Raw genomic sequence first — 27470 nt, forward strand, 5'->3', positions numbered from 1 at the left:
ACTTTTGTCGAGTAAAACTACGACTCTTTTCATAAAATTGCCAAAATGTTAATCTTTTCTTGTATAATTGCGACTGTTCTTGAGTAAAATTCCAACTTTTATCATAATATTGCACAAATGTTCAGTTTTAAAAAATGTTGACTTGTGTTGAATAAAAAGACAACTTTTATTATAATACTGCCTAAAGTCCAAGTTTTTCTTGTGACATTCTAACTCATTTTTAACAACAAAATGTTTTATATTTGCACAGTATGTATATATGAATAATGTTGTAAATACACATCTTTATATATCTGGAAAGGGTGGTCTTAAAGAGGTTGACATAATTCGGAGGTCTCAAGAAGGTACGGAATACAAGAGAGGTGTGTGTGTGTGTGTGTGTGTTGTGTGGTGTGGTGTGGTGTGGTGTGTGTGTGTGTGTGTGTGTGTGTGTGTGTGTGTGTGTGTGTGTGTGTGTGTGTGTGTGTGTGTGTGTGTGTGTGTTTTTTCATCAACAAGGAAAAGTACCTTCCGTCTAGGACTGGTGAACAAGTTAGGACATAAATTATGGTCCCAATACGGAAAACCATTACATCTAATAGAGAACCAAAAACTAGAGTCTGTGAACATTGCTCCAAAGTCAAATAAATTCAGAATATTATTCTAATACTGCCAAAATGTTTAAGTTTTCTCATAAAATTGTGACTTTTGTCGAGTAAAATTACGACTCTTTTAATACAATTGCCAAAATGTTAAGCTTTTCTTGTAAAATTGCGACTGTTCTTGAATAAAATTGCAGCTTTTATCATAATATTGCACGAATGTTCAGTTTTTCTTGTAAAATGTTGACTTGCATGGAGTAAAATTACGACTTTTTTTTCATGATACTGACAAAATTCTAGGTTATTCTTGTGAAAACTATTGCATTTAATATAGAACCAAAAACTAAAGTCTGTGAACATTGCTCCAAAGTCAAATAAAATTCAGAATATTATTCTAATACTGCCAAAATTTTTAAGTTTTCTCATAAAATTGTGACTTTTGTCGAGTAAAATTACGACTCTTTTCATAAAATTGCCAAAATATTAAGCTTTTATTGTTAAATTGCGACTGTTTTATTTTAAGTTTTATCATAATATTGCACAAATGTTCAGTTTTGAAAAATGTTGACTTGTGTTGAATAAAATGACAACTTTTATAATATTGCCAAAATTCTAAGCTTTTCTTGTGAAATTCCAACTCATTTTTAACAACAAACTGTTTTATATTTGCATAGTATGTATATATTATTAATGTTGTAAATACACATCTTTATATATCTAGAAAGGGTGGTCTTAAAGAGGTTGGCATAATTCGAAGGTCTCAAGAAGGTACGAAATACAAGAGGTGTGTGTGTGTGTGTGTGTGTGTGTGTGCGTGTGCGTGTGTGCGTGTGTGCGCGTGTGTGTGTGTGTGTGTGTGTGTGTGTGTGTGTGTGTGTGTGTGTGTGTGTGTGTGTGTGTGTGTGTGTGTGTGTGTGTGTGTGTGTGTGTGTGTGTGTGTGTGTGTGTGTTTTCATCAACAAGGAAAAGTACCTTCCGTCTAGGACTGGTGAACAAGTTAGGACATAAATTATGGTCCCAATACGGAAAACCATTACATCTAATAGAGAACCAAAAACTAGAGTCTGTGAACATTGCTCCAAAGTCAAATAAATTCAGAATATTATTCTAATACTGCCAAAATGTTTAAGTTTTCTCATAAAATTGTGACTTTTGTCGAGTAAAATTACGACTCTTTTAATAAAATTGCCAAAATGTTAAGCTTTTCTTGTAAAATTGCGACTGTTCTTGAATAAAATTGCAGCTTTTATCATAATATTGCACGAATGTTCAGTTTTTCTTGTAAAATGTTGACTTGCATGGAGTAAAATTACGACTTTTCTTTTTATGATACTGACAAAATTCTAGGTTATTCTTGTGAAAACTATTGCATTTAATATAGAACCAAAAACTAAAGTCTGTGAACATTGCTCCAAAGTCAAATAAAATTCAGAATATTATTCTAATACTGCCAAAATTTTTAAGTTTTCTCATAAAATTGTGACTTTTGTCGAGTAAAATTACGACTCTTTTCATAAAATTGCCAAAATATTAAGCTTTTATTGTTAAATTGCGACTGTTTTATTTTAAGTTTTATCATAATATTGCACAAATGTTCAGTTTTGAAAAATGTTGACTTGTGTTGAATAAAATGACAACTTTTATAATATTGCCAAAATTCTAAGCTTTTCTTGTGAAATTCCAACTCATTTTTAACAACAAACTGTTTTATATTTGCATAGTATGTATATATTATTAATGTTGTAAATACACATCTTTATATATCTAGAAAGGGTGGTCTTAAAGAGGTTGGCATAATTCGAAGGTCTCAAGAAGGTACGGAATACAAGAGGTGTGTGTGTGTGTGTGTGTGTGTGTGCGTGTGCGTGTGCGTGTGCGTGTGCGTGTGCGTGTGCGTGTGCGTGTGTGTGTGTGTGTGTGTGTGTGTGTGCGTGTGCGTGTGTTTTCATCAACAAGGAAAAGTACCTTCCATCTAAGAAGGTACATAAATTATGGTCACAGTACAGAAAAACATTACATCTAATAGAGAACCAAAAACTAGAGTCTGTGAACATTGATCCAAAGTCCAATAAAATTCAGAATATTATTCTAATACTGCCAACATTTTTAAGTTTTCTCATAAAATTGTGACTTTTGTCGAGTAAAACTACGACTCTTTTCATAAAATTGCCAAAATGTTAATCTTTTCTTGTAAAATTGCGACTGTTCTTGAGTAAAATTCCAACTTTTATCATAACATTGCACAAATATTCAGTTTTGAAAAATGTTGACTTGTGTTGAATAAAAAGAAAACTTTTATTATAATACTGCCTAAAGTATAAGTTTTTCTTGTGAAATTCTAACTAATTTTTAACAACAAAATGTTTTATATTTGCATAGGATATATATATTAATAATGTTGTAAATACACATCTTTATATATCTGGAAAGGGTGGTCCTAAAGAGGTAAGCATTTTTCTTAGGTCTCAAGAAGGTACGAAATACAACTGTGTGTGTGTGTGTGTTTGTGTGTGTGTATATATATATATATACATACACATACTGGTCCCCAGACACATTTTTTTCTCTAAATTTGGCCCCTTCGAGTCAAAATAATTGCCCTGGCTGTCTGTCTCCGTCCTTTAAGAGGCGGTCAATGGCGTGATTGTTTGTGATTTTCAGGCCTCTCTTCCACTCATCACTCTCTGCTTTGCTTCCCCCCATTCAGCCCCCTTCTCCGCCGCGGGTAGTGAGACGGCCGTCAAGTTCGATTCCCAGGGGGACGGCATAGGCCGCTACAACGTCTTCAGCTACCAGCGCTCGGGCGACCGCTACGGCTACGTGCCGGTGGGGGAGTGGGCCGAGAGCTTGAGCCTGAACGGCGCTCTGATTCGCTGGCCCAGAGAAGCGGCGCCCACCTCGCAGTGCAGCGACCCCTGTGAGCGCAACGAGATGAAGAAAATGCAGGCAGGTGGGGGAGAGAATTTGAACGTTTAAAGGTACCTTATCAGGGAGAAGTGTCTATTTCAACACACACCCAAATCCTATTCTGGGCTTTTCCCTGCTTCCCAGGTGAGTATTGCTGCTGGATCTGCACAGCCTGCGAGCCTCACGAGTACCTGGCGGACGAGTTCACCTGCTCGCCCTGCGCCCCCGGTCAGTGGCCCACTGAGGACTTGACGTCCTGCTACGAGCTGCCGGAGGACTACATTATGTGGGAGGACGCCTGGGCCATTGGTCCAATCACAATCGCCTGTGTAGGGTGAGTGATGGACAGGCCGGATGGTACAACTCCCATATTTACCACATTTTAGAAGAAAAAAGCATTTTTACAAGTAGTAGCCGCACAGGACTATAAGCCGCAGATATATACGTCGTGAAATTAGTTATTTACACCGAAATATTGTGCAAATGTTAATTGGAATACCTTAATTGTTTCCAAACAGTGCCTGTTGCAGGGCAGTAAAACGGCTGATCAAACAAAACAGAAGTCATCGTTATGGACCCACTGGCTTTGGTGAATTTGTGAAACTGACACAATACAAAAAAGAATGTCATTGTGAGTTATTAATACTAACACGGACACTTGTAAAGGCGTTAGCATATTTGCTAACAATGCTAGCTTGATTACATGACAGAAGTGCGTTCAAATATGCATAAAAACACTAACATTTTAGAGACATCACACATGGGAGACTTTAGTAAATATAAATTGTTTTAGTTATATTGAAAAACTTGGAATTACAAGTATAAACCGCACTGGATTATAAGCCACAGATATATAAAATGTGAAATGAGTTATTTACACGGAAATATTTTGCAAATGTTAATTGGAATACCTTAATTGTTTCCAAACAGTGCCTGTTGCAGGGCAGTAAAACGGCTGATCAAACAAAACAGAAGTCATCGTTATGGACCCACTGGCTTTGGAAGCTTTGGTGAATTTGTGAAACTGACACAATTCAAAAAATAATGTCATTGTGAGTTATTAATAATAACATAGACATTTGTAAAGGTGTTAGCATATTTGCTAACAATGCTAGCTTGATTACATGACAGAAGTGCGTTCAAATATGCATAAAAACACTAACATTTTAGAGACATCACACATGGGACACTTAAGTAAAGATAAATTGTTTTAGTTATATTGAAAAACTTGGAATTACATGTATAAACCACACTGGATTATAAGCCACAGATATATAAAATGTGAAATGAGTTATTTACACAGAAATATTTTGCAAATTTTAATTGGAATACCTTAATTGTTTTCAAACAGTGCCTGTCGCAGGGCAGTAAAACGGCTGATCAAACAAAACAGAAGTCATCACTTTGGAAGCTTTGGTGAATTTGTGAAACTGTCAAAATACAAAAAGAATGTCATTGTGAGTTATTAATACTAACACGGACAGTTGTAAAGGCGTTAGCATATTTGCTATCAATTCTAGCTTGATTACATGACAGAAGTGCGTTCAAATTTGCATAAAAACACTAACATTTTAGAGACATCACACATGGGACACTTAAGTAAATATAAATGGTTTTACTTATATTGAAAAACTTGGAATTACAAGTATAAACCGCACTGGATTATAAGGCACAGATATATAAAATGGGAAATGAGTTATTTACACAGAAATATTTTGCAAATGTTAGTTGGAATACCTTAATTGTTTCCAAACAGTGCCTGTTGCATGGCAGTAAAACGGCTAATCAAACGAAACGGAAGTCATACTTATGGACCCACTGGCCTTGGAAGCTTTGATGAATTTTTGAAACTGTCAAAATACAAAAAAATATCATTTTGAGTTATTAATACTAACACGGACAGTTGTAAATGCGTTAGCATATTTGCTAACAATGCTAGCTTGATTACATGACAGAAGTGCGTTCAAATATGCATAAAAACACTAACATTTTAGCGACATCACAAATGGGAGACTTTAGTAAAAATAAATTGTTTTAGTTATATTGAAAAACTTGGAATTACAAGTATAAACCGCACTGGATTATAAGCCACAGGTATATAAAATGTGAAATTAGTTATTTACACGGAAATATTTTGCAAATGTTAATTGGAATACCGTAATTGTTTCCAAACAGTGCCTGTTGCAGGGCAGTAAAACGGCTGATCAAACAAAACAGAAGTCATCGTTATGGACCCACTGGCTTTGGAAGCTTTGGTGAATTTGTGAAACTGTCAAAATACAAAAAGAATGTCATTGTGAGTTATTAATTATAATACAGACATTTGTAAAGGCGTTAGCATATTTGCTAACAATGCTAGCTTGATTACATGACAGAAGTGCGTTCAAATATGCATAAAAACACTAACATTTTAGAGACATCACACATGGGACACTTAAGTAAAGATAAATTGTTTTAGTTATATTGAAAAACTTGGAATTACTTGTATAAACCACACTGGATTATAAACCACAGATATATAAAATGTGAAATGAGTTATTTACACAGAAATATTTTGCAAATGTTAATTGGAATACCTTAATTGTTTCCAAACAGTGCCTGTCGCAGGGCAGTAAAACGGCTGATCAAACAAAACAGAAGTCATCGCTTTAGAAGCTTTGGTGAATTTGTGAAACTGTCAAAATACAAAAAGAATGTCATTGTGAGTTATTAATACTAACACGGACAGTTGTGAAAGCGTTAGCATATTTGCTAACAATTCTATCTTGATTACATGACAGAAGTGCGTTCAAATTTGCATAAAACACTAACATTTTAGAGACATCACACATGGGACACTGAAAAATATAAATTGTTTTAGTTATATTGAAAAACTTGGAATTAGAAGTATAAACCGCACTGGATTATAAGGCACAGATATATAAAATGTGAAATGAATTATTTACACGGAAATATTTTGTAAATAATAACTGGAATACCGTAATTGTTTCCACACAGTGCCTGTTGCAGGGCAGTAAAACGGCTGATCAAACAAAACGGAAGTCATACTTATGGACCCACTGGCTTTGGTGAATTTGTGAAACTGACACAATACAAAAAAGAATGTCATTGTGAGTTATTAATACTAACACGGACACTTGTAAAGGCGTTAGCATATTTGCTAACAATGCTAGCTTGATCACATGACAGAAGTGCGTTCAAATATGCATAAAAACTAATATTTTAGAGACATCACACATGGGACACTTAAGTAAATATAAATTGTTTTAGTTATATTGAAATCTTGGAATTACAAGTATAAACCGCACTGGATTATAAGCCACAGATATATAAAATGTGAAATGAGTTATTTACACGGAAATATTTTGCAAATGTTAATTGGAATACCGTAATTGTTTCCAAACAGTGCCTGTCGCAGGGCAGTAAAACGGCTGATCAAACAAAACAGAAGTCATCGTTATGGACCCACTGGCTTTGGAAGCTTTGGTGAATTTGTGAAACTGTCAAAACACAAAAATAATGTCATTGTGAGTTATTAATACTAACACGGACACTTGTAAAGGCATTAGCATATTTGCTAACAATGCTAGCTTGATACCATGACAAAAGTGCGTTCAAATATGCATAAAAACACTAACATTTTAGAGACATCACACATGGGACACTTAAGTAAATATAAATTGTTTTAGTTATATTGAAAAACTTGGAATTACAAGTATAAACCGCACTGGATTATAAGCCACAGATATATAAAATGTGAAATTAGTTATTTACACGTAAATATTTTGCAAATGTTAATTGGAATACCGTAATTGTTTCCAAACAGTGCCTGTTGCAGGGCAGTAAAACGGCTGATCAAACAAAACGGAAGTCATACTTATAGACCCACTGGCTTTGGTGAATTAGTGAAACTGACACAATACAAAAAGAATGTCATTGTGAGTTATTAATACTAACACGGACACTTGTAAAGGCGTTAGCATATTTGCTAACAAAAATGCTAGCTTGATTACATTATGAAAGCGCATAGAAACATGCATGAAAACACTAACATATTCCAGACATCACACATAGTATATGATTTAATTATATTATAAAACTTGGAATTAAAAGTATTAGCCGCACTGGACCATAAACTGCCGATATATAGGTTGTGAAATGAGTTATTTACACGGAAATATTTTGCAAATGTTAATTGGAATACCTTAATTGTTTCCAAACAGTGCCTGTCGCAGGGCAGTAAAATGGCTGTTCAAACAAAACGGAAGTCATCGTTATGGATCCACTGGCTTTGGAAGCTTTGGTGAATTTGTGAAACTGACCCAATACAAAAAAGAATGCCATTGTGAGTTATTAATACTGACACGGACACTTGTAAAGGCGTTAGCATATTTCCTAACAAAAATGCTAGCTTGATTACAAACCCCGTTTCCATATGAGTTGGGAAATTGTGTTAGATGGTAAAAATAAACGGAATACAATGATTTGCAAATCCTTTTCAACCCATATTCAATTGAATGCACTACAAAGACAAGATATTTGATGTTCAAACTCAAAAACTTTATTTTTTTTTTGCAAATAATAAATAACTTCGAATTTCATGGCTGCAACACGTGCCAAAGTAGTTGGGAAAGGGCATGTTCACCACTGTGTTACATCACCTTTTCTTTTAACAACACTCAATAAACGTTTGGGAACTGAGGAAATTAATTGTTGAAGCTCTGAAAGTGGAATTCTTTCTCATTATTGTTTTATGTAGAGCTTCAGTCGTTCAACAGTCCGGGGTCTCCGCCGTCGTATTTTACGCTTCATAATGCGCCACACGTTTTCGATAGGAGTCAGGTCTGGACTGCAGGCGGGCCAGGAAAGTACCCGCACTCTTTTAATACAAAGCCACGCTGTTGTAACACGTGGCTTGGCATTGTCTTGCTGAAATAAGCAGGGGCGTCCATGATAACGTTGCTTGGATGACAACATATGTTGCTCCAAAACCTGTATGGACCTTTCAGCATTAATGGTACCTTCACAGATGTGTAAGTTACCCATGCCTTGGCCACTAATACACCCCCATACCATCACAGATGCTGGCTTTTGAACTTTGCGCTATAACAATCCGGATGGTTATTTTCGTCTTTGTTCTGGAGGACACCACGTCCTCTGTTTCCAAATATAATTTGAAATGTGGACTTGTCAGACCACAGAACACTTTTCCACTTTGCATCAGTCCATCTTAGATGAGCTCGGGCCCAGCGAAGCCGGCGGCATTTCAGGGTGTTGTTGATAAATGGGTTTGGCTTTGCATATTAAGAGTTTTAACTTGCACTTACGGATGTAGCGACCAACTGTAGTTACTGACAGTGATTTTATGAAGTGTTCCTGAGCCCATGTGGTGATATCCTTTACACACTGATGACGTTTTTTGGGGTGCACTACCGCCTGAGGGATCAAAGGTCCGTAATATCATCGCTTACATGCAGTGATTTCTCCAGATTCTCTGAACATTTTGAAGATTTTACGGACCGTAGATGGTAAAATCTCTAAATTCCCTGCAATAGCTCGTTGAGAAATGTTGCTCTAAAACTGTTCGACAATTTGCTTACAAAGTGGTGACCCTCGCCCCTTCCTTGTGTGTAAATTACTTAGGATTTCATGGAAGCTGCTTTTCTACCCAATCATGGCACCCACCTGTTCCCAATTAGCCTGCACACCTGTGGGATGTTCCATATAAGTGTTTGATGAGCATTCCTCAACTGAATTAGTATTTATGTCCACCTTTCCCAACTTCTTTGTCACGTGTTGCTGGCATCAAATTCTAAAAGTAATGATTATTTGCACACAAAAAAAAATGTTTATCAGTTTGAACATCAAATTTGTTGTCTTTGTAGCATATTCAACTGAATGTGGGTTGAAAATGATTTGCAAATCATTGCATTCTGTTACATTTACATCTAAAACAATTTTCCAATTCATATGGAAACGGGGTTTGTACATTCAATTATAGTTAGCATTAATAGATGGACTTTGCCATTGATAGTGTAATAATATCAAGTCAATATACAAAAGTGTTCCTTATTCTGATATGTTCAGGCCCGTCCTTCAGTAAAAGGGATAATGATACTTCAGATACAAAAATGATGCAGTCTATTTGCCCGGATGGAAGTGATTGTTTGTACGGAACGCCTCCACACTGTGTATGGAGACACATCATTAACTGCTAGCTGCTTGTCAACGGGGAAACTACAAATAAAGGCAATAAAATTAATTAATCGGCGATGCTGATCACATACTTAGTTTTTTGTTTTTTACAAAAATCGGCTGATACATGTCGATGGCTGATCCATCAACACATCCCGAGTGGAAACCGGACACTCCATTGGGAAAAGGGCATTCATTTACTACACTGCAAAAAATGAATAAAAAAATTGATTCCACGGTTTTAAAAAAAACCTGGCAATTCCGTCTCCATATTTTTACTGTGAAATGTACAGTGTTGTTTTTTTACAACTTCTACAAATTAAAAAAACTGTTATTTTACCGTAAAATCTACAGCTGTTATTTTCACAGTGTGTTACTGTACATTTAAACCCCGTACTATTTTCATTTTTAGCATACAATTCCGGAATCTGGGCAGACTTCCGGTGTTTACATGTTGAGATGAAGGCAGGATGTAAAACCCTCTTCCTCGCCTTCCAGGTTCATGTGCACCGGCCTCGTGTTCTGGGTGTTCATACGACACAACAACACGCCGCTGGTGAAGGCGTCGGGTCGAGAACTGTGCTACATCCTCCTCCTGGGCGTCTTCATGTCCTACGCCATGACCTTCCTCTTCCTGGCCAAGCCGTCGCCCGCCATCTGCGCCCTGCGCCGCCTCGGCCTGGGCACGTCGTTCGCCGTGTGCTACTCGGCGCTCCTCACCAAAACCAACCGAATCGCCAGGATTTTCAGCGGGGTGAAAGACGGGGCGGGCACAGTGAGGCCGCGCTTCATCAGCCCATCCTCTCAGGTCAGTGAAGGCATCGCAACGTGTGTCCATTTATTATTAAAATCCCCCATTATAATTATATTATCTGCATGCGTCACTATATTAGCAACAAACTCAGAAAACTTGATAGATAACAGCCAAATAATGGTGTCTGTACAGAAAAGTGTACCTGATGAAGTGTCCCTTTTGTCTCCAGGTCTTCATCTGTCTGAGCCTCATTTCCGTGCAGTTAGTGATGGTGTCAGTGTGGCTGCTGCTGGAAGTTCCAGGTACGCGACGTTTCACTTTGCCAGAACGGCGGCAGACGGTCATCCTCAAGTGCAACGTGCGCGACACCAGCATGCTGATGTCGCTAGGCTACGACGTCCTGTTGGTCATCCTGTGTACTGTGTAAGTGGACACCACTTCCTGTTGGTCATCCTGTGTGCTGTGTGAGTGGACACCACTTCCTGTTGGTCATCCTGTGTACTGTGTGAGTGGACACCACTTCCTGCCGTCTCGTACAACTCCTTCACTAGCAGCCACCCAGCAGGCACAAGACATTGAAACAACGTTGAGAACTTGTTGAATTAGGTCCCGACATTAAACAACTCAAACCTAACGTTGATACAAAATGCTTTTTGACAACTTGTATTCAATGTTGGGTTCCAACGTGTATTTGACCATTGAAATTGGGTCATTTTCCAACCAATATTCCGCAACACAAATACAATGTTAAAACAACATCCATTTTGACGTTTGTTCAACGTTGGGTTGTGACGTTGATTTGACCATTGAAATTTGGTCATTTTACAAACAATATTGTGCAACACAAATACAACGTCTAATCAATGTTGGGTTGTGACGTTTACAACGTTGAAGCAACATACTTTTTGACGTTTATTAAAAGTTAGGTTGTGACGTTGATTTGACCGTTGAAATTTGGTGATTTTACAACACAAATACATTTGAACAATGTTGATTCAATGTTGGGTTGTGATGTTGATTTGACCGTTGAATGTTGGTCATTTTACTACCAATATTTTACAACACAAGTACAACGCTTTTTGACAACGCTTAATCAATGTTGGGTTGTGACGTTGATTAGACCGTTGAAATTTGGTCATTTTTACAACACAAATGTTGAAACAACATGCTTTTTGACAGTGTTTAATCAATGTTGGGTTGCGACGATGATTTGACCATTGAATTTTGGTCATTTCCCAAACAATATTCTACAACACAAATACAATGTTTAATCAATGTTGGGTTGTGACGTTTATTTGACCATTGAAGTTTGGTCATTTTACAACACAAACACAACGTTGATTCAATGTTGGGTTGTGACGTTGATTTGAGCATTGACATTTGGTCATTTTACAACACAAATACAACGCTTTTTGACAACGTTTAATCAATGTTGGGTTTTAAGGTTTATTAGATCGTTGAAATTTGGTCATTTTACAACACAAATACAACGTTAAACAACGTTGATTCAATGTTGGGTTGTGATGTTGATTTATCTGTTGAATGTTGGTCATTTTACAACCAATATTTTACAACACAAAACATTGAAACAACATGCTTTTTGACAACGTTTAATCAATGTTGGGTTGTGACGTTGATTTGACCATTGAAATTTGGTCATTTTACAACACAAATTCAACATTGAAACAACATGCTTTTTTTACAACATTTAGGACGTGTATATGACCATTAAAGTTCGGCAATTTTCCAACCAATATTCCACAACACAAATACAACGTTAAAATATGCATTTTGACAACGTTTGTTCAACGTTGGGTTGTGACGTTGATTTGAGCATTGAAATTTGGTCATTTTACAACACAAATACAACACTTTTTGACAACGTTTAATCAATGTTGGGTTTTAACGTTTATTAGATCGTTGAAATTTGGTCATTTTACAACACAAATACAACGTTGATTCAATGTTGGGTTGTGACGTTGATTTGAGCATTGACATTTGGTCATTTTACAACACAAATACAACGCTTTTTGACAACGTTTAATCAATGTTGGGTTTTAACGTTTATTAGATCGTTGAAATTTGGTCATTTTACAACACAAATACAACGTTAAACAACGTTGATTCAATGTTGGGTTGTGATGTTGATTTATCTGTTGAATGTTGGTCATTTTACAACCAATATTTTACAACACAAAACATTGAAACAACATGCTTTTTGACAACGTTTAATCAATGTTGGGTTGTGACGTTGATTTGACCATTGAAATTTGGTCATTTTACAACACAAATTCAACATTGAAACAACACTGACAACATTTATGACGTTGATTTGACCATTTGAATTTTGGTCATTTCACAAACAATATTGTACGACACGAATACGTTTTTTCAATGTAGGGTTCTGACGTTGATTTGACTGTTGAAAATATAGTCATTTTACAACATAAATACAACATTGAAAAAACATACTTTTTGACAATATTGAATCAATGTTGGGTTCTAACGTTGTTTTGACAATTGAAATTTGGTCATTTTTACAACACAAATACAATGTTGAAACAACATGCTTTTTGACAGCGTTTAATCAATGTTGGGTTGCAACGATGATTTGACCGTTGAATTTTGGTCATTTCCCAAACAATATTCGACAACACAAATACAACGTTTAAACAATGTTAGGTTGTGACGTTTATTTGACCATTGAAGTTTGGTCATTTTACAACACAAACACAACATTTGAACAACATGCTTTTTGACAACGTTGATTCAATGTTGGGTTGGGATGTTGATTTGACCATTGGAATTTTTTGTCATTTTACAACACAAATACAACATTGGAACAACATGCTTTTTGACAACATTGATTCAATGTTTAGTTGTGATGTTGATTTGACCGTTGAATTTTGGTCATTTTACAACACAAATTCAACATTGGAAAAACCATGCTTTTTGACAAAGTTTATATAATGTTGGGTTGTGACGTTGATTTGACCATTGAATTTTGGTTATTCTACAACACGAATACAATGTTGAAACAACATACTTTTTGACAACGTTTTTCAACGTTGGGTTGTGACGTTGATTTGACAGTTGAATTTTTGTCATTTCTCAACACAAATACAACATTGAAACAAAATGCTTTTTGGCAACATCTAAGACGATGATTTGACAGTTGAATTTTGGTCATTTCCCAAACAATATTCTACAAAACAAATACAACATTTAATCAATGTTGGGTTGGGACGTTAATTTGACAGTAAAAGTTTTGTCATTTTACAACACAAATACAACGTTTGAACATGTTTTTTGCCCATAAAAGGCTGTAAAAAACTGCTCAATCAACCATGGAACTCTCATTACTGCACAGATGATCCCATCTCCTTCCAAACTGATACAAGGCTTTTAGGTCCTGACCAGACGTTGATATCAACACCAGTATCGCCACCTTGCGATGGAAAATTTCAACCCTGATTTAATTCTCATTTTGATCCCCTTCTAGATACGCCTTCAAGACCAGGAAGTGTCCCGAGAACTTCAACGAGGCAAAGTTTATTGGCTTCACCATGTACACCACCTGTATCATTTGGCTGGCCTTCCTCCCCATCTTCTACGTCACGTCCAGCGACTACAGGGTACTTCTTTAACACACACCTCAACTTTGACTTCTTTTGCCGTTGGAGCTCAAATGTATAGGAATACCTGGCCAGTGGATAGCGCCACCGCGTGATGTGACGCGACCGGTGGACAGTGCCACCGCGTGATGTGACGCGACCGGTGGACAGTGCCACCGCGTGACGTGACGCGACCGGTGGCTAGTGCCACCACATGACATGACGCGACCAGTGGATAGTGCTACCGGGTGACATGACGCGACCGGTGGGTAGTGCCGTGACGTGACGCGACCGGTGGCTAGTGCCACCACATGACGTGACGTGACGCGACCGGTGGCTAGTGCCACCACATGACGTGACGTGACGCGACCGGTGTCTAGTGCCACCGCATGACGTGACGCGACCAGTGGATAGTTCTACCGCATGACATGACGCGACCAGTGGGTAGTTCCGTGACGTGACGCGACCGGTGGCTAGTGCTACCACGTGACATGACGCGACCGGTGGCTAGTGCCATGACGCGACCGGTGGCTAGTGCCATGACGCGACCGGTGGATAGTGCCATGACGTGACCGGTGGCTAGTGCCATGACGTGACGGGTGGCTAGTGCCACCACATGACGCGACGGGTGGCTAGTGCCACCACATGACGCGACCGGTGGCTAGTGCCACCACATGACGTGACGCGACCAGTGGATAGTGCTACTGCGTGACATGACGCGACCAGTGTGTAGTGCCGTGACCTGAAGCGACCGGTGGCTAGTGCCATCACGTGACCGGTGGATAGTGCCACCACGTGACGTGACGGGTGGACAGTGCCATGACGTGACGCGACCAGTGGATAGTGCCACGGCATGATGTGACGCGACCGGTGGATAGTGCCACCGCGTGATGTGACGCGACCGGTGGCTAGTGACGTGACATGACCGGTGGCTAGTGCCATCACATGACGTGATGCGACCAGTGGATAGTGCTACCGCGTGACATGACGTGACCGGTGGGTAGTGCCATGACGTGACCGGTGTCTAGTGCCACCACATGACGTGATGCGACCAGTGGATAGTGCTACCGGGTGACATGACGCGACCGGTGGGTAGTGCCGTGACGTGATGCGACCGGTGGCTAGTGCCACCACATGACGTGACGCGACCAGTGCATAGTGCTACTGCGTGACATGACGCGACCAGTGTGTAGTGCCGTGACCTGAAGCGACCGGTGGCTAGTGCCATCACGTGACCGGTGGATAGTGCCACCACGTGACGTGACGGGTGGACAGTGCCATGACGTGACGCGACCAGTGGATAGTGCCACGGCATGATGTGACGCGACCGGTGGATAGTGCCACCGCGTGATGTGACGCGACCGGTGGCTAGTGACGTGACATGACCGGTGGCTAGTGCCATCACATGACGTGATGCGACCAGTGGATAGTGCTACCGCGTGACATGACGTGACCGGTGGGTAGTGCCATGACGTGACCGGTGTCTAGTGCCACCACATGACGTGATGCGACCAGTGGATAGTGCTACCGGGTGACATGACGCGACCGGTGGGTAGTGCCGTGACGTGATGCGACCGGTGGCTAGTGCCACCACATGACGTGACGCGACCAGTGGATAGTGCTACCACGTGACATGACGCGACCAGTGGCTAGTGCCATGACGTGACCGGTGGCTAGTGCCATGACGTGACCGGTGGCTAGTGCCACCACATGACGCGACCAGTGGATTATGCTACCGCGTGACATGACGCGACCAGTGGGTAGTGCCGTGGCGTGACGCGACCGGTGGCTAGTGCCACCACATGACGTGATGCGACCAGTGGATAGTGCTACCGGGTGACATGACGCGACCGGTGGGTAGTGCCGTGACGCGACCAGTGGATAGTGCTACCGCGTGACATGACGCGACCAGTGGGTAGTTCCGTGACGTGACGCGACGCGACCAGTGGATAGTGCTACCACGTGACATGACGCAACCAGTGGCTAGTGCCATGATGTGACCGGTGGCTAGTGCCATGACGTGACCGGTGGCTAGTGCCACCACATGACGCGACCAGTGGATAATGCTACCGCGTGACATGACGCGACCAGTGGGTAGTGCCGTGACGCGACCGGTGGCTAGTGCCATCACGTGACCTATCGTCCCTGCATCTTGGGGTCACACTTGTGCTTCTTTCCGTCACCCATAATGTTTGAAAAAAGGTGACGGGTTTTTACAAAACTTTTGTTTTGAAAGGGTAATTGCCAACTTCTTGTTGATTTTTGCTGAAGGATGTCAATTATTAAAATGTAGGTCTAAGTGAGACCTATATAGAGGTTTTTGTTTCATGTCTCTCCGACATTCCTACCAGAAGTTACAAGCAGTTTTGTCTTTGTTTTCTTACTAGGAGCAGTTTTGTCTGTGTTTTGTTCCTAGGAGGCGCTAGAGTGCAATTTAGAGTTTTGTGGGGTTTTTTTTAATTAGATCGCAATTTCACCAGTCCTGATGTGTGTGTCCAGTTTTGTGAGTTTTGAAGCATTTAAAGGGGGTCAAATTACAGCTCGAAGAGGCAAAAATTACATTTTTTTAGTAAAATTTTGTTTTGAAGGGGTTTTTGCCAACTTCCTGTTGATTTTTGATAAAGAAAGTAAGTGTATGATCTAGGTGTAAGTTAGACCTACATAGAACTTTTTGTCTGTACGACATTCCTACCGGAAGTTACAAGCAGTTTTGTCTGTGTTTTCTTCCTAGGAGCAGTTTTTACTGTGTTTTTTCCTAGGGGGCGCTAGAGCGCAATTTTGATTTTTGGGGTTTGGTTTTATTATTAGATGGCAAATTTCGTCATACCAATGTGTGTGTAAAATTTGGTGAGTTTTGAAGCATGTTAAGGGAGTCAAATTACAGCTCGAAGAGGCAAAAATGACATTTTTGATGAAAATGTTGTTTTGAAGGGTTTTTTTCCAACTTCCTGTTGATTTTTGCTGAAGAAAGTGAGTGTATGAAATCTAGGTCTAAGTTAGACCTACATAGAACTTTTTGTTTCATGTCTGTATGACATTCCTAACGGAAGTTACAACTAGTTTTGTCTGTGTTTTCTTCCTAGGAGCAGTTTTGTCTGTTTTATTCCTAAGGGGCGCTAGAGCGCAAAAGAGTTTTGGAGTTTTTTTTTTTATTACATCGCAATTTTCGCCAGTCCTGATGTTTGTGTCCAGTTTGGTGAGTTTTGAAGCATTTTAAGGGGGTGAAATTAAAGCTCAAAGAGGCAAAAGTGACATTTTTTAGGAAAATTTAGTTTTGAAGGGGTTTTTACCAACTTCCTGTTGATTTTTGCTGAAGAAAGTGAGCTTATGAAATCTAGGTCTAAGTTAGACCTACGTAGAACTTTTTGTTTCATGTCTGTACGACATTCCTAACGGAAGTTACAAGCAGTTTTGTCTGTGTTTTTTCCTAGGGGGCGCTAGAGCGCAATTTTGATTTTTGGGGTTTGCTTTTATTATTAGATGGCAAGGTTTGCCATACCAACGTTTGTGTAAAATTTGGTGAGTTTTGAAGCATGTTAAGGGAGTCAAATTACAGCTCGAAGAGGCAAAAATGACATTTTTTTAGGAACATTTTGTTTTGAAGGTTTTTTTTGCCAACTTCCTGTTGATTTTTGCTGAAGAAAGTGAGTGTATGAAATCTAGGTCTAAGTGAGACCTACATAGAACTTTTTGTTTCATGTCTGTATGACATTCCTAACGGAAGTTACAAGCAGTTTTGTCTGTGTTTTCTTACTAGGAGCAGTTTTGTCTGTGTTTTATTCCTAGGGGGCGCTAGAGCGCAATTTTTATTTTTAGGGTTTGGTTTTATTATTAGATGGCAAGGTTCGCCATACCAATGTGTGTGTAAAATTTGGTGAGTTTTGAAGCATGTTAAGGGAGTCAAATTAAAGCTCAAAGAGGCAAAAATGACATTTTTTTAGGAACATTTTGTTTTGAAGGTTTTTTTTGCCAACTTCCTGTTGATTTTTGCTGAAGAAAGTGAGTGTATGAAATCTAGGTCTAAGTGAGACCTACGTAGAACTTTTTGTTTCATGTCTGTACGACATTCCTAACGGAAGTTACAAGCAGTTTTGTCCGTGTTTTCTTCCTAGGAGCAGTTTTGTCTGTTTTATTCCTAGGGGGCGCTAGAGTGCAATTTAGGGTTTTGGGGTTTGTTTTTTTCATATGATCGCAATGTTCGCCAGTCCTGATGTGTGTGTCCAGTTTGGTGAGTTTTGAAGCATTTTAAGGGGGTCAAATTAAAGCGCAAAGAGGCAAAAATGACATTTTTTAGGAACATTTTGTTTTGAAGGGGTTTTTGCCAACTTCCTGTTGATTTTTGTTAAAGAAAGAGAGTGTATGAAATCTAGGTATAAGTTAGACCTACATATAACTTTTTGTTTCATGTCTGTACAACATTCCTAACGGAAGTTACAAGCAGTTTTGTCTGTGTTTTCTTCCTAGGAGCAGTTTTGTGTTTTATTCCTAGGGGGCTGGACCTGGTTTTAAAAACCTTTTAGACAAGTCTAATTCCATTAACAACCTGGTCTGATGAAGATAAGGTTATTTTTTATTTATTTTTTTAATAAAATAAAATGAGATTTTAAAAAAAAGGAAAACAATGACATTTTTTTTGGGATAAAAAAGAAAGTAAAATCATATAAAACAATTACATAAAAAATAGTAATTAATGATAGTGTTAGTGGACCGGCGACACACACAATCATGTGTGTTTCAGGGACTGTGTCCCTTGCAGACTGTGTTATATATGTTGTGGGAACCAGCATTTTGGTAGCAAAAAGAAACAACCCTTTTTTGTGTGAGTGGGCGTGGCTGGGTGTGAATGGGGGAGGGAGGGGTTTTCTTTGGGGGGTTGATGCACTGATGGAAAGTGTGTTTTGAGTGTTTTTGTGTTGATTTAATAAAAAAAAAAAAAAACTTAAAAAAAAAAAAAAAAAAAGTGAGTGTATGAAATCTAGGTCTAAGTGAGACCTACATAGGACTTTTTGTTTCATGTCTGTACGACATTCCTAACGGGAGTTACAATCAGTTTTGTCCGTGTTTTCTTCCTAGGAGCAGTTTTGTCTGTTTTATTCCTAGGGGGCGCTAGAGTGCAATTTAGGGTTTTGGGGTTTGGTTTTTTATATGATCGCAATGTTCGCCAGTCCTGATGTGTGTGTCCAGTTTGGTGAGTTTTGAAGCATTTTAAGGGGGTCAAATTAAAGCGCAAAGAGGCAAAAATGACATGTTTTAGGAACATTTCGCTTTGAAGGGGTTTTTGCCAACTTCCTGTTGATTTTTGCTAAAGAAAGTGAGTGTATGAAATCTAGGTCTAAGTGAGACCTACATAGACCTTTTTGTTTTGTGTCTGTACGACATTCTTAACGGAAGTTACAAGCAGTTTTGTCTGTGTTTTCTTCCTAGGAGCAGTTTTGTCTGTTTTATTGCTAGGGGGCGCTAGAGTGCAATTTAGAGTTTTGGGGTTTGGTTTTTTATATGATCACAATGTTCGCCAGTCCTGATGTTTGTGTCGAGTTTGTTGAGTTTTGAAGCATTTTAAGGCGGTTGAATTACAGTTCAAAGAGGCAAAAATTAAAATTTTTTAGGAAAATGTTGTTTTGAAGGGGTTTTTTCCAACTTCCTGTTGATTTTTGCTGAAGAAAGTGAGTGTATGAAATCTAGGTCTAAGTGAGACCTACATACAACTTTTTGTTTCATGTCTGTATGACATTCCTAACGGAAGTTACAAGCAGTTTTGTCTGTGTTTTCTTCCTAGGAGCAGTTTTGTCTGTTTTATTCCTAAGGGGCGCTAGAGCGCAATTTAGAGTTTTTGAGTTTTTTTTTTATTACATCGCAATTTCCGCCAGTCCTGATGTTTGTGTCCAGTTTGGTGAGTTTTGAAGCATTTTAAGGGGGTGAAATTAAAGCTCAAAGAGGCAAAAGTGACATTTTTTAGGAAAATTTAGTTTTGAAGGGTTTTTACCAACTTCCTGTTGATTTTTGCTGAAGAAAGTGAGTGTATGAAATCTAGGTCTAAGTTAGACCTACGTAGAACTTTTTGTCTGTGTTTTTTCCTAGGGGGCGCTAGAGCGCAATTTTGATTTTTGGGGTTTGCTTTTATTATTAGATGGCAAGGTTTGCCATACAACGTGTGTGTAAAATTTGGTGAGTTTTGAAGCATGTTAAGGGAGTCAAATTACAGCTCGAAGAGGCAAAAATGACATTTTTTTAGGAACATTTTGTTTTGAAGGTTTTTTTTGCCAACTTCCTGTTGATTTTTGCTAAAGAAAGTGAGTGTATGAAATCTAGGTCTAAGTGAGACCTACATAGAACTTTTTGTTTCATGTCTGTATGACATTCCTAACGGAAGTTACAAGCAGTTTTGTCTGTGTTTTCTTACTAGGAGCAGTTTTGTCTGTGTTTTATTCCTAGGGGGCGCTAGAGCGCAATTTTTATTTTAGGGTTTGGTTTTATTATTAGATGGCAAGGTTCGCCATACCAATGTGTGTGTAAAATTTGGTGAGTTTTGAAGCATGTTAAGGGAGTCAAATTAAAGCTCAAAGAGGCAAAAATGACATTTTTTTAGGAACATTTTGTTTTGAAGGGATTTTTACCAACTTCCTGTTGATTTTTGCTAAAGAAAGTGAGTGTATGAAATCTAGGTCTAAGTGAGACCTATGTAGAACTTTTTGTTTCATGTCTGTACGACATTCCTAACGGAAGTTACAAGCAGTTGTGTCCGTGTTTTCTTCCTAGGAGCAGTTTTGTCTGTTTTATTCCTAGGGGGGCGCTAGAGTGCAATTTAGGGTTTTGGGGTTTGGTTTTTTTATATGATCGCAATGTTCGCCAGTCCTGATGGTGAGTTTTGAAGCATTTTAAGGGGGTCAAATTAAAGCTCAAAGAGGCAAAAATGACATTTTTTAGGAACATTTTGTTTTGAAGGGGTTTTTGCCAACTTCCTGTTGATTTTTGCTAAGGAAAGTGATTGTATGAAATCTAGGTCTAAGTGAGACCTACATAGACCTTTTTGTTTTGTGTCTGTACGACATTCTTAACGGAAGTTACAAGCAGTTTTGTCTGTGTTTTTCTTCCTAGGAGGCAGTTTTGTCTGTTTTATTGCTAGGGGGCGCTAGAGTGCAATTTAGAGTTTTGGGTTTGGTTTTTTATATGATCGCAATGTTCGCCAGTCCTGATGTTTGTGTCAAGTTTGTTGAGTTTTGAAGCATTTTAAGGGGGTTTAATTACAGTTCAAAGAGGCAAAAATTACATTTTTTTAGGAAAAGGTTGTTTTGAAGGGGTTTTTCCAACTTCGTGTTGATTTTTGCTGAAGAAAGTGAGTGTATGAAATCTAGGTCTAAGTTGTTCTAAGTGAGACCTACATAGAACTTTTTGTTTCATGTCTGTACGACCTTCCTAACGGAAGTTACAAGCTGTTTTGTCTGTGTTTTCTTACTAGGAGCAGTTTTGTCTGTGTTTTATTCCTAGGGGGCGCTAGAGCGCAATTTTGATTTTTAGGGTTTGGTTTTATTATTAAATGGCAAGGTTCGCCATACCAATGTGTGTGTAAAATTTGGTGAGTTTTGAAGCATGTTAAGGGAGTCAAATTACAGTTCAAAGAGGCAAAAATTAAAAATTTTTAGGAAAATGTTGTTTTGAAGGGGTTTTTTCCAACTTCCTGTTGATTTTTGCTGAAGAAAGTGAGTGTATGAAATCTAGGTCTAAGTTAGACCTACATAGAAACTTTTTGTTTCATGTCTGAACGACATTCTTAACGGAAGTTACAAGCAGTTTTGTCTGTGTTTTCTTCCTAGGAGCAGTTTTGTCTGTTTTATTCCTAGGGGGCGCTAGAGTGCAATTTAAAGTTTTGGGTTTGTTGGTTTTTTATTAGATCAATCAATCAATCATCGCCAGTCCTGATGTGTGTGTCGAGTTTGTTGAGTTTTGAAGCATTTTAAGGGGGTCAAATTACAGCTCAAAGAGGCAAAAATTACATTTTTTTAGGAAAATTTTGTTTTGAAGGGGTTTTTTGCCAACTTCCTGTTGATTTTTGCTGAAGAAAGTGAGTGTATGAAATCTAGGTCTAAGTGAGACCTACATACAACCTTTTGTTTCGTGTCTGTACGACATTCCTAACGAAAGTTACAAGCAGTTTTGTCTGTTTTTTCCTAGGGGGCGCTAGAGCGCAATTTTGATTTTTGGGGTTTGCTTTTATTATAAGATGGCAAGGTTTACCATACCAACGTGTGTGTAAAATTTGGTGAGTTTTGAAGCATGTTAAGTGAGTCAAATTACAGCTCGAAGAGGCAAAAATGACATTTTTTTAGGAACATTTTGTTTTGAAGGTTTTTTTTGCCAACTTCCTGTTGATTTTTGCTAAAGAAAGTGAGTGTATGAAATCTAGGTCTAAGTGAGACCTACATAGAACTTTTTGTTTCATGTCTGTATGACATTCCTAACGGAAGTTACAAGCAGTTTTGTCTGTGTTTTCTTACTAGGAGCAGTTTTGTCTGTGTTTTATTCCAGGGGGCGCTAGAGCGCAATTTTTATTTTTAGGGTTTGATTTTATTATTAGATGGCAAGGTTCGCCATACCAATGTGTGTGTAAAATTTGGTGAGTTTTGAAGCATGTTAAGGGAGTCAAATTACAGCTCGAAGAGGCAAAAATTACATTTTTTTAGGAATATTTTGTTTTGAAGGGTTTTTTACCAACTTCCTGTTGATTTTTGCAGAAGAAAGTAAGTGTATGAAATCTAGGTCTAAGTTAGACCTACATAGAACTTTTTGTTTCATGTCTGTACGACATTCTTAACGGAAGTTACAAGCAGTTTTGTCTGTGTTTTCTTCCTAGGAGCAGTTTTGTCTGTTTTATTCCTAGGGGGCGCCTAGAGCGCAATTTAAAGTTTTGGGGTTTGTTTGTTTTTATTAGATCACAATTTTCGCCAGTCCTGATGTGTGTGTCGAGTTTGTTGAGTTTTGAAGCATTTTAAGGGGGTGAAATTAAAGCTCAAGAGGCAAAAATTAAATTTTTTAGGAAAATTTTGTTTTGAAGGGGTTTTTGCCAACTTCCTGTTGATTTTTGCTGAAGAAAGTGAGTGTATGAAATCTAGGTCTAAGTGAGACCTACATACAACTTTTTGTTTCGTGTCCGTACACATTCCTAACGGAAGTTAGAAGCAGTTTGTCTGTTTTTCCTAGGGGGCGCTAGAGCGCAATTTTAATTTTTGGGGTTTGCTTTTATTCTAAGATGGCAAGGTTCGCCATACCAACGTGTGTGTAAAATTTGGTGAGTTTTGAAGCATGTTAAGGGGGTCAAATTACAGCGCGAAGGTGCTGAATAATAATAATAAAGAATTAAACCTTAGGGACATTCGGTCCCTAAAAATGGATAATAATCATTATTTTCCAATATTATTTCCAATGTGGTGATCATTTTTGGAATGAATAGCATTATTTGTTGGAACCTCCTTGTTTAATATTGCTTTGCGTGTGTGTGTGTGTGTGCAGGTTCAGACCACCACCATGTGCATCTCCGTCAGCCTCAGTGGCTTTGTGGTGCTGGGCTGCATGTTTGTGCCCAAGGTCCACATCATCATGTTCCAGCCCCAGAAGAACGTGACCAGTCACCGGCTCAACCTCAATCGCTTCAGCGTCAGCGTCAGCGGGGCGGCGGCCACCTCATACGCCTCGCATGGTAGGTGCAGCGCGGCGGCCTCCTTTTTTTTAAAGAGACTGATGTGTTTATTGAGAATGGTCCTCAGGCACACATGACATTAGGCGTTCCCCAGGGATCAATTTTAGGTCCCCTTCTTTTTACCCGTCATCAGGAGACTTGCTGTCAGTTTGCATTCTGTCCTTCGTATTTTGGCCATACCAATAAAAGGACAACAGTCACGATGTTAGTTTTAAGACCACGGTGAGGAATGTCAAAGAAGAAATAATAAACATAATACCGTATTTTTCGGAGTATAAGACGCTCCGAAGTATAAGTCGCACCGGGCCGAAAATGCATAATAAAGAAGGAAAAAAAACATATACAAGTCGCACTGGAGTATAAGTCGCATTTTTGGGGGAAATTTATTTGACAAAATCCAACACCAAGAATAGACATTTGACATTTGAAAGACAATTTAAAATAAATAAAGAATAGTGAACAACTTTATTTATATAGCACATTTAAACAACAATAACGTTTCCAAAGTGCTGCACAGCCATGTTAAAAACAGTATTAAAAAAAACAAAATATTATGCTCCACCAATGACTGAATATAAACAAAAAATAAATATAAAACCAATATTAAAAAACAAAAAACAATACAAAAACAGATATGATTAAAAACACATATATAACCAACGGAAAAGGTGCCTGGTATGTTAACGTAACATATTCAAATAACTATAACATATAGAGCAGGGGTCACCAACCTTTTTGAAAGCAAGAGCTACTTCTTGGGTACTGATTAATGCGAAGGGCTACCAGTTTGATACACACTTAAATAAATTGCCAGAAATAGCAAATTTTCTCAATGTACCTTTAATGAATAAATCCGTATGTATAGAAAATGGCTATTTCTGTCTGTCATTCCGTCGTACATTTTTCTTCCTTTTACGCAAGGTTTTTTGTCGAGAATAAATGATGAAAAAATATTTCAATGAACGGTTTAAAAGAAGAGAAAACACGAAAAAAAATGTAAATATTATTTTGAAACATAGTTCATCTTCAATTTCGACTTTTTAAAATTCAAAATTCAACCGAAAAAAATGAAGAGAAAACTAGCTAATTTGAATCTTTTTGAAAATTTAGTAATTTTTCCTGATTAAGATTCATTTTAGAATTTTGATGACATGTTTTAAATAGGTTAAAATCCAATCTGCACTTTGTTAGAATATATAACAAATTGGACCAAGCTATATTTAAAAACAAAGACAAATCATTATTTATTCTTGATTTTCCAGAACAACATTTTTTAAAGAAATTCAAAAGACTTTGAAATAAGATTTAAATTTGATTCTAAAGGTTCTCTAGATTTGCCAGAATAATTACTTAGAATTTTAATCATACTAAGTTTGAAGAAATATCTCACAAATATTCTTTGGCGAAAAAACAGAAGCTAAAATGAAGAATTAAAAATGTATTTATTATTCTTTACAATAAAAAAAAAAACTTGAACATTGATTTAAATTGTCAGGAAAGAAGAGGAAGGAATTTAAAAGGTAAAAAGGTATATGTGTTTAAAAATCCTAAATCCTTTTAAGGTTGTACTTTTTCTCTAAAATTGTCTTTCTGAAAGTTATAAGAAGCAAAGTAAAAAAATAAATGAAATTATTTAAACAAGTCAAGACCAAGTCTAAAATATTTTCTTGGATTTTCAAATTCTATTTGAGTTTTGTCTCTCTTAGAATTAAAAAAAAGTCAAGCAAAGCGAGACCAGCTTGCCAGTAAATAAATACAATTTAAAAAATAGAGGCAGCTCACTGGTAAGTGCTGCTATTTGAGCTATTTTTAGAACAGGCCAGCGGGCGACTCATCGGGTCCTTACGGGCACCGCGTTAGTGACCCCTGTTCTAGAACATGCTATAAGTTTACCAAACAATCTGTCACTCCTACTCGCTAAATCCCATGAAATATTCTTCCTCGATGTCGCTTCTAAACAACTCTGCCAACTCCAAAGGTATGCGCTGCTTCCTCTTGTCGTTTTCTGCTGCATATTTCACTACGTCCAGCTTATAATCTGCAGTACATGATTTACTTTTCGGTGCCATTTTTGTTCAGCCCTTCTCAGTTTTTACAAGTTACCGCCAACGATGAAATGATCCATTTTAATAGCTATGGCAGTAGCATATAGCATATAGCATATAGCAGTTAGCATTCCATGACCCACAATGCACTTCTGCCTTGACCCTCCCTCGCCGAATTCTTATTGGTTGACGTGTGTGTGACGATTGCTGATATTTTCTTCGTCTCTTCCGCGAATGAAATAAATAATATTGATATTTTACGGTGATGTGTTAATAATTTCACACATAAGTCACTCCGGAGTATAAGTCGCATCCCCGGCCAAACTATGAAAAACTGCGACTTATAGTCCGAAAAATACGTTACAATCAAAGTTCGATATAATGCGGTTGTCAGAGTCCCTGAAATACTCTGGTGTGTTCCAGAGATAATCTTTTATAGATGTCCTTCTTTGTTCACACTTTTAGTTTCAAAAAAGTTATGCGCCTAGCTCAGCTGCCTCGGTGGATAGTGCCACCATGTGACGTGATGCGACCTGTGGATTGTGCCACCACATGACGTAACTGGTGGATTGTGCCACCACGTGACTGGTGGATAGTTGGACACTACGTGACTGGGGGATAGTGCCACCACATGACGTAACTGGTGGTTTGTGCCACCACGTGACTGGTGGATAGTGCCACCACATGACGTAACTGGTGGTTTGTGCCACCACGTGACTGGTGGATAGTGCCACCACATGACGTAACTGGTGGTTTGTGCCACCACGTGACTGGTGGATAGTGCCACTACGTGACTGGGGGATAGTGCCACCACATGACGTAACTGGTGGTTTGTGCCACCACGTGACTGGTGGATAGTGCCACCACATGACGTAACTGGTGGTTTGTGCCACCACGTGACTGGGGGATAGTGCCACCACATGACGTAACTGGTGGTTTGTGCCACCACGTGACTGGTGGATAGTGCCACCACATGACGTAACTGGTGCTTTGTGCCACCACGTGACTGGTGGATAGTGCCACCACATGACGTAACTGGTGGTTTGTGCCACCACGTGACTGGTGGATAGTGCCACTACGTGACTGGGGGATAGTGCCACCACATGACGTAACTGGTGGTTTGTGCCACCACGTGACTGGTGGATAGTGCCACCACATGACGTAACTGGTGGTTTGTGCCACCACGTGACTGGTGGATCGTGCCACCACATGACGTAACTGGTGGTTTGTGCCACCACGTGACTGTGGATAGTGACACTACGTGACTGGGGAATAGTGCCACCACATGACGTAACTGGTGGTTTGTGCCACCACGTGACTGGTGGATAGTGCAACCACATGACGTAACTGGTGGATTGTGCCACCACGTGACTGGTGGATAGTGACACTACGTGACTGGGGGATAGTGCCACCACATGACGTAACTGGTGGTTTGTGCCACCACGTGACTGGTGGATAGTGCCACCACATGACGTAACTGGTGGATTGTGCCACCACGTGACTGGTGGATAGTGACACTACGTGACTGGGGGATAGTGCCAATACATGACGTAACTGGTGGATTGTGCCACCACGTGACTGGTGGATAGTGACACTACGTGACTGGGGGATAGTGCCTCCACATGACGTAACTGGTGGATTGTGCCACCACGTGACTGGTGGATAGTGACACTACGTGACGTA

At 38.9% G+C, this 27470-nt stretch overlaps 1 protein-coding gene across 1 annotated transcript in view; it reads left to right on the plus strand.

Annotated features, from left to right (window-relative positions):
* The window catches only part of grm3 (glutamate receptor, metabotropic 3), a 300806-nt gene that overhangs the window by 270402 nt on the left and 2934 nt on the right, over window positions 1-27470 (plus strand). Inside the window, exons 9-14 of the mRNA XM_061916797.1 lie at window positions 3289-3531; window positions 3633-3822; window positions 10182-10491; window positions 10667-10860; window positions 13940-14072; window positions 23556-23742. Coding sequence (XP_061772781.1) covers window positions 3289-3531; window positions 3633-3822; window positions 10182-10491; window positions 10667-10860; window positions 13940-14072; window positions 23556-23742 — 1257 coding nt within the window. The remainder of the gene's footprint in view (window positions 1-3288; window positions 3532-3632; window positions 3823-10181; window positions 10492-10666; window positions 10861-13939; window positions 14073-23555; window positions 23743-27470) is intronic.

Source organism: Nerophis ophidion, linkage group LG12 (assembly GCF_033978795.1).
Source record: "Nerophis ophidion isolate RoL-2023_Sa linkage group LG12, RoL_Noph_v1.0, whole genome shotgun sequence".
Lineage (NCBI taxonomy): Eukaryota > Metazoa > Chordata > Actinopteri > Syngnathiformes > Syngnathidae > Nerophis > Nerophis ophidion.